A 17,318-nucleotide genomic window follows, 5' to 3' on the forward strand; every position below is an offset into this window, starting at 1 on the left:
GTAAATTATCAAAAAATTTAATAATAAAATTTCACATTTAAGGAGTTTGATCATTCTCGAATAAAATGAAATTGGGATAAAAAGAAAACAAATACATCTCTTTATTATGTGAAAATATACCAAAAAGAGAAATGTTTAGCTTATCTATTGTGTGGTATACTGGTTTTAAATTTAGATAAATATTCATAAATGTAACAAAATACCAAAATATTTACGGCCCATGTAACAAAATCAAAAAGTATATGAAGCCGGTAAATTTTTTTCATAATTCCATATTTGCCCTTGATATTGCAGACGATTCATGACTTCTCTTTCTTCTTCTATGCGATTAATTCATCTTCTCTTCTAGATTTCTTCAGTTTATCTTCCAAATTTTCTTTCTTCTATTTTTATTCATCTTCTTTTTCTTTCTTTCTTTCTTTCTTGTAACTCATTTCCATAGTATCAAGATCGTTTAAATATTACTTTGATATGATCTAAACGATCACTTACCTAGTAAACACGATTGTTTAACATGGTCAACATGATCGTTTAAATTTGAAGCATTTTTTCCATCGTTAAAAGGAACTACACGATCTTGTATACTTACCTAGACGATCGTGTCTCATTTCCTACATGATTGCGTATCATGATTGTTTAGAAGAAGAATTACATATTCGCGTGTGACCAATTAATCGCGTGTTGATTGAGACATTTTTTGTATTTCCCATTTTTTGTATTTCTATTGTTTTATATAGTGTAAATGGATGGAATACAAAACATGCACAGCGGAAACAAAGATCGAACTTTACTCTTATGCAACTAAACACTTTAGTAATTAACATGCTAAAAAAGACCTAATTCAAACTAAATTAGGGTTAAGATAAATACTTACCTTTGAAGCTCCCGATCCTTCAAATCTTCTCACGATCACGAACCTAAGACCACCACTAGGGTTGTGAGACCCGTTAAGTAAAGGAATTTGAAAAAGAGATGGAATTTAAGGAGGAGATTAGGTTGAGATTTTAGAGAGAGAAATAAGTTTTATTTTGTAATTCAAAATTACAAAATTGGCAAAAATTCTTTTTAATATGAAAAATGCCCTTTTTATAGACTAAGTACATGCAAAATTGTATTTAATTAGTTTATTAAATCTCAACACCTAATAATCCACTAACAATTAGTGGAACTTAGTGAGCTAGGTGTTTACATCTCACGTAGCCACCTATTCCACTAAGTGTTAGTGGGATTATCCAACAAAATGTTGGATTATACAACGTCTTAGTTGTAACTAACACGTTACAACTAAGCCTCGAGACCTTAGTTAATTGGATTCAAGATTCTAGTATTCTATTTTCACTAATATGTCCTCAAAAACTACTTTATTGAACAGAATATAATTTTAACTACAAACTACGAGTTTTAGAAATAAATTCCAACATAAATATTTTGTCGGTTTCTTATATTTTTGAAAAAATCTCTTAAATTTAAATGTACTTACTCGATTATTAGTAATTAACAAAAAAAAAGAAAAGAAAAAAGAAAAGAAAAAGAAAACAAAGGACATGAGAATAAAGTTGAATTTATTGAAAGGTGCAATGATAAAGAAAATTTAAAATTAAAAAGAAAAGATGTGAAAGGTGAAAAAGGAAGATGAAGTTAAAAAGAAAAAAAGGTTACTTTACATACATACAAGAAAATGTGAAAATATTTACGACATGTATAAAAAAAAAAAAAAACTCATAAAACTACCATTGTTTTTCCATAAATTATAGATTAGCTTTTATTGGTTTTGAATTTTTTAGAACGAGTAATGAATTCCTCTCCTTCATATTCCCACCTCTTCTATTTGTGATTTCTTCACTTCCTCTTTTAGAATTTCTTCCTTCTTCGTCATCTTTCATCTTTGTTTTTCTTCTTTTTTCACTACACAATTGTATACCAAAATTTAAACAATCGGTCGTATATCTCAGATAAACAAAGATAGATCACTATCTATCAAATAGATAAGTGATAGATCTATATGATAGATCATTACCAATATCAATGATCTTGGTACAAGACCAAGATAATTTGTATTTAGTACAAAATTGTGTACCAAGATTGTTAATTTTGGTACAAGATATGTACTAATATCTAAATAATCAATCGTCTATCCTAGATAGACAGTGACACTATCACTGTCTATTCTAGATAGATTAATGATAGATTCAAACAATCATGTACAAAAATCAAAACAATCGTATATCAATATCTAAGCGATCTTTTAGACTATAATATACGGTCGTTTAAATTAAAAGTTTTTCATTTACGCGTGTGTGACTGAATAATCGTAAAGGATTTTTGTTATTTCATGTTGTGAGTCTTTTCTTTTTTTCAAAATTATTTTGTACAATATAAATATTTTTGCATTTCGCTATATTTTAAGAAAAAAATCCCATAAAAAAAAGGTAATCATAATAGGTAGCAATTTTTAGAATAATTATTAAGTATGTAGCAATATTTTAAAAAAATTGTAAATATAGCAAAGTCTATCAGTGATACACTTCTATCGTTGATAGACTCTTATGGTTTATCAGTGATAGACCAACATTTGCTACATGGTCTATCGGTAATAGACTCCTATCATTATAGATTTTGACAGATTTCGCTATATTTACAATTTTTTAAAATGTTGCTATATACTTAATTATTTTGAATATAATTGCTACATTTGCAACTATCCCTAAAAAAAATAGGTTCCTTTTTTGCTATATTTACAATTTTTTTAAAATATTTGAAAAAAACGAACGTGGCGAAAGAATGTAAAATTAAATGAAAAAAATTTGAAAGATAACCAACGTGGCGAAAGAGTCAATTTTGAGAACATAGAGGGTAAAGAGTAAAGTTAACAATTCTTCGAGGATAATATACTACTGCATGTTTATATTTCAATTGAACAATAAAATCTATTACGCTTTAATTCAATTATTTATACGATCTTCTATTCAATTGTTTTTACGATCCAATACCAAAAACTATGACAAGCAAAATCAATTAATTATTATTTTAAACTACTTTTATACATTTTTTTCAATTTTACATATAGTTTTATATCCATATATTCACCCATATATCTGTAAAATCGAAAATACTAATTACATAAATATTTTAACCCTGGTATATAACCAACCACCTTCTCACACGAACAAGTAGTAATACAATACTAACACCATTCCCATTCTAGATGTTCTTGTAAACCGTGTGGGAGGAGAACAAAGGCTTATTCACCATCAAATTGATCATAATCACTCAACTCTAATGCCTTGTATCTCAAGGGTATCAAGCTTCTTAGGTCTTTTGTAATACTTGAGAAGGAGAGAACTACAAACAACACTCACAGAAGAGGCTGCCATTGCTGCTCCTGCAATCCATGGTGGTAACCGAAACCGAGTTGATGGAAATAGGACTCCTGCTGCTATGGGGATGCCGAGGAGATTGTAACCAAGTGCCCAAATGTAGTTCAGACGGATCCTAGAGAAGGTTTTCCTCGAAAGGTCGATGGCGGTTATGACATCCTCTAAGTTGCTTTTCATGAGAACAATGTCGGCTGCCTCAATAGCAATGTCTGTGCCTGCACCAATTGCCATTCCAACATCTGCAGCCACAAGTGCTGGTGAGTCGTTGATACCGTCCCCAACCATTGCCACCGTATGACCCAAAGACTAGTCGTCAAAATACAGAACCATGGTTAGTGAAGATGATAAGAGAGGAAAAACAACATTAAAACCAGTAAACTTGATCAAAACTTTGGTGCTGGTTCATAATTGAATGTCAAGATGAAACAATTAGTAGGTGACCACATCTCGACCAAGCTTATGCAAGACTCTAGTTATGGAAACAGTAAGATTATTAGTGTAATATAAGTATGGTTACCAGAAGGAGAAAATTAGTAATTGGATAGGACTTTTAGTTATGAATAAATGAAGAATTTGACAAGTGATTAATTTTGGGAAATAATGAGAGATGGTAGCCCAACTACAGTATATTGTTGTCTCTTCATTGATATTGAAATATATAAACATATATGCTCTTTGTATTTCTTGAGTCTCTTCTAGTTAGAATTGTTAGGAACTTGGGAGGTATTATCCTAACAAATTATTTATTATAGGTAAGCTTCTTATATTTCAAACAACATCAAACAATGCAGTTAAACCAAGATTCATAGTTCCATCAAGAAAGTTTCATGGCAAAAAGAGTCTAGTTCTATTCAAAATTCGAAGTGGACATGACATCTACAAATAATAAGTTTCTATTTGGAGCAAATGTAGGTACCTGTAATCTCTTCACTTCTTCAGCTTTCTGGTCAGGCTTAGCTTCTGCAGTTACATCGTCAATCCCAACCTCATTGGCTATGGACTTTGCTGTTCCCCAATTATCACCTGTCACCATGATAGATTTAACTTTCATGGCCTTGAGTATCGAAATAACCTCGCGAGCACTTGGTTTTAGTGGATCAGATATGGCAAGAACTCCTGTCAATTTTCTATCAATGGATACCAAAATTCCAGTTTGCGCCATTTCTTCAATTTCTTTTAATATTTCTTCAGCTTCAATAGGTATGAAGATGTTCTGATCTAACATAAGACTCTTGTTGCCTACAAGTACTTCTTTGTTTTGAACGATGGCCTTAACTCCATGTCCAGTAATGGAGATGAAGTCTTGTGCTTCAGGCCAAGTCTTGTTATCGTCTTCTTCTTTGAACTTTTGAGCATATTCGACAACAGCTTTAGCCAGTGGATGCTCGCTGTTAACCTGATTTGAGCGAAGTATAAAGTTGTAGAGTTATGACAGATTTAACTTATGTACGTAGAATAAGAGAATTTAAGTAATCAAGCTGACCTCAGTGGCGGCAACTAGTACACAAAATTCTTTCAAAGCCATATTTTTAAGTAGCTTCGTGTTCACCACAACTGGCTTCCCGATTGTAAGAGTTCCAGTCTTGTCGAACACAATGCAATTCACCTACAAATTCTTCCTCTTCTCAGCATTACGTTAAAATAATCGTGAGAACAAAGCAGAAAAATGGCCCCAAGACTGTCAATGTTCACACGTTTGTAGAACATAAATTATCTAAGTTATCATTATTCTGTTAAAGCCTCATTGAGTTACTAGTTCTTATGAAGTGTGGAGCTATGTTCTGAAAAAGTAGAAAAGTAAGAAGCTAGAGAACACGGACGTGTTCAACATGCTAAAAACATTGTTTGAATTAGCTTTTTTTCCCCAAATTTTAGACATAATTGGGACACTGCTTGGACACCAACTTTGAAAAATATATAACCTAAAAATTAGGGTAAAAAATAGAGATTTTCTTATAGATTGATCTATCCTAAAGTATTAGGATGACATATTCTTCCTCTAGTTATAGGCAACTAAATCTTTCAATGTCTTCTAAGATTTCAAATATTGTTTAACTTAACTTTGTATACTTTTATTGAAGTATATTTTGTTTTCATGTTAAATTTACATGTTTTATCTATAGAGAAGTAAAGTTATATATTTTATTACTCCAATGTCCCATCTCTGTTCCTGTGCTTCTTAGGGAGGAAATATATAAAGTGAGAGTTAAAGTGAAACTGGAATATTTTTTTTACCTTGTGAGCACTCTCTAATGCTTGGCCGCCTTTGATTAAAACACCTTTTGATGCCCCAACTCCTGTTCCAACCATGACAGCGGTTGGAGTTGCCAGGCCCAAAGCACAAGGGCATGCTATGACCATAACTGAGATACCAAACTGGAGAGCAAGCTCAAAGCTATCCATGGAAGAAGGTATCCAAGAACTTGGGTAGCCACCATACTTCCCAGTGAGAAACCAGACAAGCCACGTTGTCAATGAAAGGACTATTACCTACGTAAAGTGAACAAAATCTAACTTGCTGTTATGCTTGTATTGTTTAAAATTAAGACTACAAAATCCACAGCAATGGAGCCTCCGCAGAGAACTTAACTGTTTTACATATGTAATTTGGAAGGTTCATGGAGTTAAAAGAACTAAATAAACTCTTGTCGAGTTAAAAGTACTGGGAGAAAACTACAAAACCCATGGGGCAATTGTTGAGTTCACCAAGGATAACTAAAAAGGAAAAAAAGGAAACTCAGAAAAATCTTGTTGGGAGGTTATCTCAATAACAAAAAACTCTCCTACTCTACTATGAGTGTATGTTTTATTTATTTATTGTTTTGAATTAGAGCATTAAAGAGCTGAATCTTAATCCTTCCTCTAAGTTTGTTATATCTTTAAGAGGAAACATGAAAATAATGTTTTTAAGATTTAATTGATCAAATAAAAGATTCTAAGAACAAATTGCTCCCTTAAAACCTTAGGAGCAGATTTTCAGTTTTCCCTAAATGAGACTGAAGATAGATTAAATAACCAAGAAAAAGTTAAGAGCAGGTTTTACTGACCATTGGCACAAAAACCTTAGAGATGCGATCTGCAATTTTCTGGACAGGAGCCTTGGCCATCTGAGCTGATTCAACTAGTCGCACAATCTGTGCAAGAGCACTTTCAGATCCAACATGTGTTGCTCTCACATGTAGCACCCCGTTCTCGTTCAAGGTGCCTCCAATCACTGTATCATCCCTTCTTTTTGCCACTGGCTTGGCTTCCCCAGTAATCATGCTTTCATTGACATGACTTTGTCCCCAAACAACAATTCCATCTGAAGCAACTTTTGCCCCTGGAATGACTTTAATCACATCATTCTTTTGTATCAACCGACTATCAATTTCTTCTTCCCTAATGATATTTCCATCATTATCAAAAGTAAGCAGCGCCGCTGTTTCAGGCACCAACTTCATAAGCTTGGCAATAGCCTCTGATGTCTTTCCCTTTGCCAAGACCTCAAGATATTTCCCAAGGAGAATGAATGAAATAAGCATGGAACTGGTCTCAAAGAAGTCCGTGGCCTTAAAATCACTTGAGGTTGCAGATCTTAAGACCATGTAGACTGAATAAAAGTATGCTGCATTTGTCCCTAAAGCAATCAAAACATCCATATTCGCAGAACCATGACGCAATGCTTTATAAGACCCAGTATAGAACCGCCGTCCAATAATGAACTGTACAGGAGTTGACAACACCCACCTCAGCAGCTCTCCAACAGTCATCATATTGACAATTTTAGTATCTAGCCCTTCCTTAATACCAGGTATATAAGTGAAGACCATGGAGCTTAGAAATACTGGAATTGTAAATATCAGGCTCCATAAGAATGATCTGTAATATTGCTTAATTTCCTCCTTTTTATAAGCTTCTCTGCCTTCTCCTTCAGGAAATATTGTTGCCTTATATCGACCCGATCCAGTTGATTCAATCACTTGGATTACATTCCGAGGTCCCGTGACATTTGGTTTGTAAGACAAGGAAAGTTTATTGGCTGCAGGGTCAATATCAATACCTAAAACTCCAGGAAGTGCTTCCAGAGAGCTCCCAATCAATCTCATTGAACTCTCAGTTCTCACTCCCTCAACATGGAGCTGTATCTTGCTCACATCATCTTCTGTACTAATAAGTATAGCTTCAAATCCAGAATCTTCAATGGCTTGGAGAAGTTGATTGTAGTTCAAAATCCTTGGATCATAACAAATTTCTGCTTCTTCCGTGGCTAATGCAACTTGAGCGTTTTGAACTCCACCAATTGCTAGTAATGTAGATTCCAAAGTTGTGGAACACGAAGTGCAGGTCATCCCAATTACACGAATTCGACATCTTTCAATCATATCATCATTGACAACACTTGCTTCAAAGCCTGCATCATTAATTGCCTCACATATTTGATCCACCTATGTTCAAATCAAGAGGAAATGAAAAAACTTCAATCCAACGTGATCAAGTACTGGCAGTCAGTGTCAATAATCTTCACTTTACCACCTTATGGTAAATAGCAATTAGCAACCATAAAAAACAATTATAAAAATCATATAAATGAAATCAAGTTGAAGCTAAAAAGCGTATGCTTCATCCATTTATTTAGATCCTACTATGTTCCAAGAAATGAAAAAGCATTTAATCCTAATCATAAGACAAAACATCATAGAACACATCAAACAAGACCCCTAATCGCTTACAATTGATCAAACATTAGAGTTGAATAGTCAAGCCGTAGGCATTAAACAAACAATATAATCCCAAACCAATTCTAATCACAATCCAATCGATTAAAAAAAAAACACGCAACGTAACCCAAACAATACTTAACTTACACGTCTAACATCACACAATTTCAAACATTTATTTAAAAATCACATGAAAACAACTTCAACAAAACACAAACCCGTAAAAAAAATTGTTTTTTTAAACAGAGATAGGTACATATACATACATTAACGAAGCTAGGGTAAAACTGGACACGAGCTTTGGCATTCAAAACACCAACGACGGCTTCACGAATCCCAGGAAGACGTTTGATGGCTTTCTCGACAGAGCCAGCACAAGCAGAGCAGGTCATTCCGGTGACGGAGAAGAACGCTGTGGACTCGATCACCCGTAAGCTATTCTCTGGCTGGGAAACCCCAGCTGGGTATTTGGGCATAGAGGGATAATGAGGGCGTGGAGAGAGATTGCTGCTGTTTGGACTACGAATACATGCTAAGGACCAGAAATTGGAAGCCATGGATAATCGAACTGAGGTCAATTCAGAGGAAGAGAGAAGGATTTATGGTTAGTTCATAAGGGGAGAAAATGGAAGAAAAAGGAAGGAGGAAAGTGGCCGCCCTTTTCAACTTTAAACCGTGCGAATATTTATAGTGCAGAAATAATAGACTTTCTTGACAACAAAGTAATGACGTTTTTTTGTTTTTTAAAATTAGGTTTACTTGGCAAATTATCCCATTGACACGTGGCTAAAATTTTGACACTATTTTTTTTTTTTTTTGCAAACACTAGTTTCACACGTGACAAATTATTATTTACTTGTTATTTGAAATATTTTAATTATTTTTGGGTGTATGATAGGGTGAGATGCATAAGATAAGTGTAATGTGTCGACTAAATATTATTTAATTTTTGTATCAGTGGTAAATTTTAGTTTTTTTATATTTTTTAGTAAATTTTAAATTTAGACCTCCCGAAGTTATTTTACTAAAATTTATTAATATTTAAATATGTTTTTGAAATTTAATAATAAAAATGTTAGTGTTGAATAAGAAATTTTAGAACCAATCACAAATTGACACGTCATTTACTAAAATAATTGCATTTAAGATTAACTAAAAATTGGCATGTGTGCCAAATTAAAACTAAAAACAAATTGTCCAATTGTAATGATGTCATATGTGTTTATTATGACAATTAACAATTGAATCATTCAATTAAGCCAAAAAATAAACTTAATCTAGCACAAAGTTAAATATGACTTAAATCCATGTTATCTATTTTAGAACCAATCACAAATTGACACGTCATTTACTAAAATAATTGCATTTAAGATTAACTAAAATTGGCATGTGTGCCAAATTAAATCTAAAAACAAATTGTCCAATTGTAATGATGTCATATGTGTTTATTATGACAATTAACAATTGAATCATTCAATTAAGCCAAAAAAATAAACTTAATCTAGCACAAAGTTAAATATGACTTAAATCCATGTTATTGACTTCGACCAGACTCAAGTCCATAAAAGCCCATCAGTAACTCTATAAATAGATAAAGTTCTCTTTGTAGGGTTGGAAATTTTTTACTCTAAAAGGTCTAGAGAAAATTGCTAGAAAACTCCCCAACTCCTGAAGTCGACCATCTTCGAATTGAAGCTCAACTTCAAGAACATCACGTACTCCGCTCGATTCCTCAAATCAAGTGTAAGCGTCCAGCCAAGAGAGAATCAAAGGATTAAAATCTAGAGATCAAACCACATTGCATCAAATTAACATAAATACAACATCAGCATACGTTCAGCTCCATGAATCAAATTTCTCCATAAATCTCGTGTGAACAAATTGGCATGCCTAGTGGGATATCTCTATCTCTCATCTCTCTCTCATCATCTAAATCTACAAGAAAATCAATAGCATCAAAGAAGGTTGCATCCAAATCTTCTGTTCCAAGCGACACTTACATAGGACTCATCACCTGAGTCATTCTAAGGGAATCACTCAGGAGCAGGATCAAGGTTCTAACACCGTGCAGAGCATTCTCAAGCAATTTATGGAGTCTTCTAAAGCTGAGATTGTTATCAAGGAAAATCCTTTGAAAAATTTCATTTTGCTTCTAGCAAGTCAAAGAAGGAAGCACACCCTGACATGATGTCTGTCATGATGACTGATATAATGATCGAGGCTGCCATAGCGGAGATGGAGAGAAAAATTAACCTCCTGATGAAGATTGTGAAGGAACGAGACCACGAAATCACAACTTTGAGACCACATGCAGACTCATGAAACTGCTGAGTCAAGCAAAACTCTTGTTGTCAAAGTTGACGATAAAGGAAAAGATGTGTTGCAAGAAAATCAGATGCAACAGTCCATCTATGTCGCCTTCTTATCAGTCCAACAGCTGCAAGATATGATTACAAGTTGCATAAGAGCTCAGCGTGGAGGACCTCACAAACTTCTTTAATGTACTCCAAGCCATACACCAAAAGAATCAATGACTTATGAATGCCTATTGGGTACCAACCTCCAAAGTTCCAACAATTCGACAGAGAAGGCAATCCAAAGCAACACATTGCTCACTTTGTTGAAACATGCGAAAACGCAAGATCAAGAGGAGACCAAACTAGTCAGGCAATTCGTTTGAAGCTTAAAAGAAAATACTTTCGAGTGGTATACTAATTTAGAGCCAAAAGTAATTGATAATTGGCAACAACTAGAAACAGAGTTTCTCAACCGCTTTTATAGCACTAGGTGTGTCGTCAGCATGAAGGAGTTGACAAACACCAAACAGCGGAAGGGAAAGCTAGTCATCGACTACATAAACCGATGGAGAGCTCTAAGTCTGGATTGCAAAGACAAGCTCACATAACTGTTTGCAGTGGAGATGTGCACCTAAGGTATGCATTAGAAACTTCTCTATATTTTACAGGGAATAAAACCTCACACGTTTGAAGAATTGGCAATTCTCGCGCCATGATATGGAGCTAAATATCACCAACAGAGGAGCAAAAGATTTATTGGTTCAAAAAATAAGGAGTGACAAGAATGAAATAATTGACACTAAAAAAATTACAAATAATGTCCTAAACGAGTCTATGGTTGTTCAAGAGACTCTATTGAAATCTTTCTCTAAATGAAAAGAAACAAAACTTGAAAGAAATCATGATGGCGATGAAAAGCGACCCTAAACTCATAGAGAAAGATAGGAAAAAGTTTATTAATTTCTTGACTTTGATGTTGTAGACATGTTGGAGCAATTGATAAAAGAAACAACTTATTCAGTTACCAGAATGTAAATGACCAGAGCAAGTAGGAAAAATAGATGATTCTAACTACTGCAAGTATCATCGGGTCATTAGTCACTCTGTTGAAAAGTGCTTCGTGTTGAAGAAGCTGATTCTAAAGTTGGCTTGTAAAAAATAAGATTGAGTTGGCTATTGATGAAGTTGCTTAAACAAATCATGTTGCAGTCAAGATGACTTCAAGTGTTCTGCCATCAATGCTGTTTTATGATCAAATGAAAAGTTTGATTCAATTTGAGACTTTCAAAGATTCAATTTAGGACTTTTAAACCTATACTTGTTCGATTCCAATAAAAGATCATAACGACGAACTCTCAAAATAAAGAAGAGCCTATTGAGGATAATGGCGAAGAATGGATAGTCGTGGCTCATAAAAAGGGAGATAAACAAATTTCAATTAAATAAAGTCACACTTCCATCAAAAGCATTCAAAAGGAAGCATCTCTCATAAAAAGAAGAGGAAAGAAACAAGAAGATGTCGAAGCTTAGACCTATTAAAGGAAAAGGCGAGGACTTCCTCCGACCTTGACGGTCGATAACTTTGATAGAATTCTTTCCAAGAAACTTCCTTGAGGATCATCCAGAAGAAATATTAGAAGTTACTACATGTCATGTTGTCAGCATAGTAGAAGTTGACAACAACTATGCATCTTCTGAAGAAGTCGACAATTCAAATGAAATTAAGCAAAAGACTTCTATCTTTAATTGTATCAAGCCTTTAACTACTTGATTTTCAGTCTTTCAAAGATTGAGTATGGCCACGAAAGAAGAAAAAAACTAATGTCCAACGTCTACTTCCACTCGAACTTTAGCTTTCAAAAGGCTAAGTATCTCCACATCAAAGAAAGATCGACCTTCAACATCTGCTTTTGATCGTTTAAAGATCGTTTAAAGATGACAAACGATCAACAACAAAGAGAGATGAAAACTTTGAAGACAAAACCATTTCATGAAGAAAACAATAACGAGAAAGTTGTCTGTTGACATAAATACAGAAGATTTCGTGACTGTGAAACTAAGACTTATTATATTCACCAATCCTACAAACGAAGGAGGTGAACAAATCCTTGATGAAAATATGAGCTACTAAATATGTAAAGCTCCTTATTGCAAGAGCCTAAACTGCATGGTGCTCCTAGCCCACAAGAACTTAAAAGGTGAATGACAAAAAAAAGAAAAAATGAACTACGTTATGACTTGATACCTATATTATAAAGGGTACATAGGCAACTTAAGGAAAACTTTAAGTTCAGTCCAGTAAAAGAAAAAACTCAGTTGAGAAGAATGGAAAACAAGAGTAGTGTCATGATCACATAAAGCATGACACTAGCAATTAATGGTTTTCATTCTCATCAAAGAATATCCACTTAAAGTTGAAGATGTCCTATTGGAGGTAATATAATAAATCAAAAAGGTGTTGCACTAGGAGCAAGATACTACAAAGTTCGATGCTTCTAAGGTGACATCACTCCTCTGAAGTTCAATACTCTATTGCCAAGTTTAGAACTCATAATCAAATTCTAGGGCTTTGTTAATGTTTCTTATAATTTAAGTTCACAGAAGTTTAGAAGTTCCTCAAAATCAAATTCTAAGGCGTTGTTGATGTTTCTTCAAATTCGAGTTCAAAAAAATTCCATAAAGGCTTATTCAAATGCAAGGCTGGAGACTTCACCAAGGCTCTACCAACTTTGAGGATTACACTGTTACTTTTCCATGTACAAGATCGAAGGTGTCATCGATGCATCCTCATATTCAAGCTCAAAGGCTTCATTAACACGTTCTCATATTCAAGCTTGAATATGCTTCATCGATGCTTTCTCATATTCAAGCTCAAAGGTTTCATCGACGCTTTCTCATATTTAAATTCAAAAGTTTTGTCTTCTTCAAGCCAAAAAAGAAAAAGAAAAAAAAAAACTTCTTCATTGCCTCTTCAAGCAAGTTTGAAGACTTTAGACTTCATTGATATAGATACGACTCTACCTCCTCTGAAAAAAATGTCGGTGCAAAAAAAAAAAAAAAAACTCTACCTTATTTCTGATATGTTGTAGCCTTGAGAAGACGATGATGGTGCAACTCCACCTTTGCTTCTCTAAGATGATGTCGATGGTACTGCTTTGCCTCCATCTCTCCAAATGACGAAGATGTCTGATCACTCCTACTAGGGTGGTGGATCTGATGGTAAATTCTCGATCATCCCCCAGTAGAAGTTGGATCGCTGACGGCAGAGTCACCTCTCTAAACGACGAAGATGTCCGATCGCTCCTACTAGAGCGGTGAATCTGACGACAAATGTCCGATGGTCCCCTAGAAGAAGTTGGATTGCTGATGGTAAAGTCACCTCTCCAAAGGACGAAGATGTCTGATCGCTCCTACCAGGACGGTAGATCTGACGGCAAATGCCCGATCGTCCTCCAGTAGAAGTTGGATTGTTGACGACAGAGTCACCTTTGCAAATGATTGCGAAAAAAATAATAAAAAAAGGAAAAGAAGAAAAAATCCTCACCTTTTGAAGATGCGTTCGGAAGCGAAGACAGACACGACAACTTTAGTTCTTATAAAAAAGGACATAAAGTTAAAAAAAAATTATTAGAAAAGAAGAAAAAAAAAAAAAAAGAGAAGAGAAGTTTTTTCCTCTCATACTTTTGTTCTGTTTGATGAGGAAAGAATAATCAAGGTATGAATCTATTTATAAGGTTAACAAGTCCAATTCCTAATAGAATTTTGAATGATTTTAAATTTTTTAAATAATAAAATAAAATTAAAATTCAATTATCTTATGTTATTTTATTTTAGAATAAAATCTCGAATTTCACTTTTCAAATATTTAAATATATTTTAATTTTTTAATTTTTTAAATAAAATTTAAATTTAATTATCTTATGTTATTTTATTTTGAAATAAAATCTCAGATTTCACTTTTGAGATATTTAAATATTTTAAATTTTAAATTTTTTAAATAAAATTAAAATTTAATTATCTTATGTTATTTTATTTTTATCGAATTTTACTTTTTGAGATAATTAAGCATATTTAAATATTTCAAAATTTAGATTTTATCCCCAAATTAAAATTAAAATTTATATTTTACCTCCATTTTTATCTCAAATTTAAATTTGAGCCATACATTTAACTTTATCCCAAGATTGAGGTCTCATGTATATCTCAAAATTAAATTTGGACATTTTATCCCAAAATTAAAATTGGTCATTCTAAATTCTTGTGCATACAAATTAGTGTACGGTAGAAACCTCATCCTTATATCAAATTAGAATATGGTTCCAAATTTTATAAAAAAAATCATCAAATTTAAATTTTTATCCTCAAATGAAAGAGATGAGGATAAAACCTTAGACTTTTCTTAAATTAAGGATTGGTCATATTCCAACACTTATCTCAAATTTAAATCAAACTCATGAACTAAATTCATAGTGTGATTAATTTGATATGTCAAATTGAGCAAAAAAAACTCATATTTAGACTTCAAATTTAATTTTTTCGAGATTCACCCACCTATACACGTGTATAAATCTCGAAAAGGAACATTGAATAAGAAATTTTGGAACAATCACAAATTGCCACGTTATTTACTAAAATAATTGCATTTGAGATTAACTAAAAGATGACATGTGTCCTAAATTAAATCTAAAGACAAATTGGTCAAGATGTCACATGACATCAAATTAATTATCTTTGATTCAATTAAATATTATTTACTTGGACTAAAATTCAATTGAACAAAAAAAAAAAAAAAAGCTTAATTTAGCCTAAAGTTAAATATGACCAAAATGCATGTGATTGAGTTCATGGTTCTGGTCTATGGATCAGACCCAAGTAAATAAAAGCTCATCAGCAAACTCTATAAATAGAGGAGTTCGAGAGAATTCTCCTAAAGAGCTAGAACACTCCCAACTACTGAAGAAGATTGAAGCTTCTTTTGAAGATACAAGCTTTCTTCCAATTGAAGCTTTTTTGAAGATACAAGCTTTCTTCCAATATTCCAATTTAAGAATACAAGCTTTCTTCCGATATTCATTCCAATTTCATTCCAATTTAAGAATACAAGCTTTCTTCCAATATTCATTCCAATTTCAAAAAACATCACGTACTCTGCTTGCTTCCTTAAATTAAACGTAAGCATCCAACCGAGAGAGAATCAGAGGATCAAAATCTAGAAATCGAACCACATCGTATCAGATCAATATAAATACAACATCAACACAAGTTCAACTCCACGAATCAAATTTTTCCAGAAATCTCATGTGAACAATTATTAAATAACAAAATTCTCATTAAAAAACAATATTTTAAACTAAAATTTGATATTTATTAAAAATGTTAAAGACTAAAATTTAACCAACAAAAATATGTCGAAGGTATTTTTAAATAAAGCAAAAAATCGAAACTATTTACGAAAATGTTACAATATTTAACAAATTCTTCTTTTGCACATTTTAGTTTTTTAGTATATTTTATAAATAGAGTTGATTCTTTTTTCTATCCAGTTCCCATAAAAAAAAAACCAGATTTTGGTAGTGCAACATTTCTTTTCGTTGGTTATATTAATTAGAATTTTGGGTTTTGTTTTTGTGTTGTCATTTATTAATTTATTGGGATCTCTCTATTGTGTCTCCTCCATGAGTAGTAAATTAATATATTCAAACTTAAATTATTATTACCTATCTATCTATATTCCCTCTTTACTCTCTCTTTTTGTTGTCATGTCCTCATCTTTTTTCCCTTAACTCAATACTTTTTATTCAATTTTCCTATTTTTGATATTTATTCTATTTGGTTTGCTGTTTTAGATGAACTTATCTATTCGTTTCTCCTCAACTTTTTATTAGTATACTTTATTAAAGAAAAGAGAAGAAAATTCTTTACATCTTATTCACACCTTATCAAACAATTTTTATATCTAGATTCTCGGTTTTCAATTAGAAAGGACATCAATAGAAAATGGATACTAAAACAAATAATGAAACTTTTTCATTCTCATTTCAAAATATGAAAATATGAAACTAAATATTTAAAAGACATAATAAAAGTTTATAGATGAAAATAGATTTTATAACTTAATTAAATTTAAAGAAACATAATGGTTTTTATTTTTTCCATTTTCATACATAAATCCTAATCGGGTGTTTGTGACGTAAATTATTCTAGTTTGAATTATAATAGTAAGTGTTTGGTGTGTAGACTATTTTAGTTTGATAAAAAATAATAAACACCATAGCAAATAATAAAAAAATAATAAATGTCAAATAGTAAAAACTATAGCAAATAGTAAATATTAAATCCTATAACAAATTGAGAGTTTTGAAATAGTATTTACCATAGATAATTGGAGACATTTAAATAGTATTTACTGTGGTAGTTATTATAATCCTAGATATTTATTAACGCAAACGATTCCTAAATTTCTTCCATCTCTCTTCTTGCTTTCTCTCTCTTTCGGGGTAATTTTCTTGCGTCAATTAAGGTAACTTTTTTCTTTTAATTCTTTTCCATTAATTTCTTTTTTTTTTCTCGCTCCAATCTCCTCTTTCTTATTGCATTTTTTTTTTTTCAATATTGTTAATTTTGCCTGAAAGTATTATTAAGTTTTACGCGGTATAAATATTAATAAAATAGATGTTTATTATGTTTAATGTCATTGCATGCCATGTATCTTGAAGATAACAATCTTTAGTGGTAATGTAATCTATTCCATATTTGTCAAGTTGTCTATTAAACAGTGGCATTTTGTGGATTTTGCAAGTCACACACATTGGTGAAATATCAAAAAAATTGGGAGAAAGTGGATTTTGTTGAGAATTTTCTAAATTATTATATATTATATTATATTTATTTTAATATTATATTTTTTTCGACTGTTGTGCCTCATTTTTATAACATTCTTTTTA

The 17,318-nt window shown here is 32.3% G+C and overlaps 1 protein-coding gene across 1 annotated transcript; it reads right to left on the minus strand.

Annotated features, from left to right (window-relative positions):
• Positions 1-2,999: 2,999 nt before the first annotated feature.
• LOC103486010 (probable copper-transporting ATPase HMA5) lies at positions 3,000-8,727 on the minus strand. Its single transcript, XM_008443800.3, has 6 exons — positions 8,344-8,727; positions 6,425-7,804; positions 5,613-5,867; positions 4,861-4,983; positions 4,294-4,773; positions 3,000-3,683 (listed from the first exon to the last, which is right to left on the minus strand). Exons 1-6 carry the CDS (start codon positions 8,632-8,634, stop codon positions 3,267-3,269), a joined length of 2,946 nt encoding a protein of 981 aa, XP_008442022.1. The 5' UTR covers positions 8,635-8,727; the 3' UTR covers positions 3,000-3,266.
• Positions 8,728-17,318: the final 8,591 nt, after the last annotated feature.

The sequence above is a fragment of the Cucumis melo genome, chromosome 8 (genome assembly GCF_025177605.1).
Source record: "Cucumis melo cultivar AY chromosome 8, USDA_Cmelo_AY_1.0, whole genome shotgun sequence".
NCBI lineage: Eukaryota > Viridiplantae > Streptophyta > Magnoliopsida > Cucurbitales > Cucurbitaceae > Cucumis > Cucumis melo.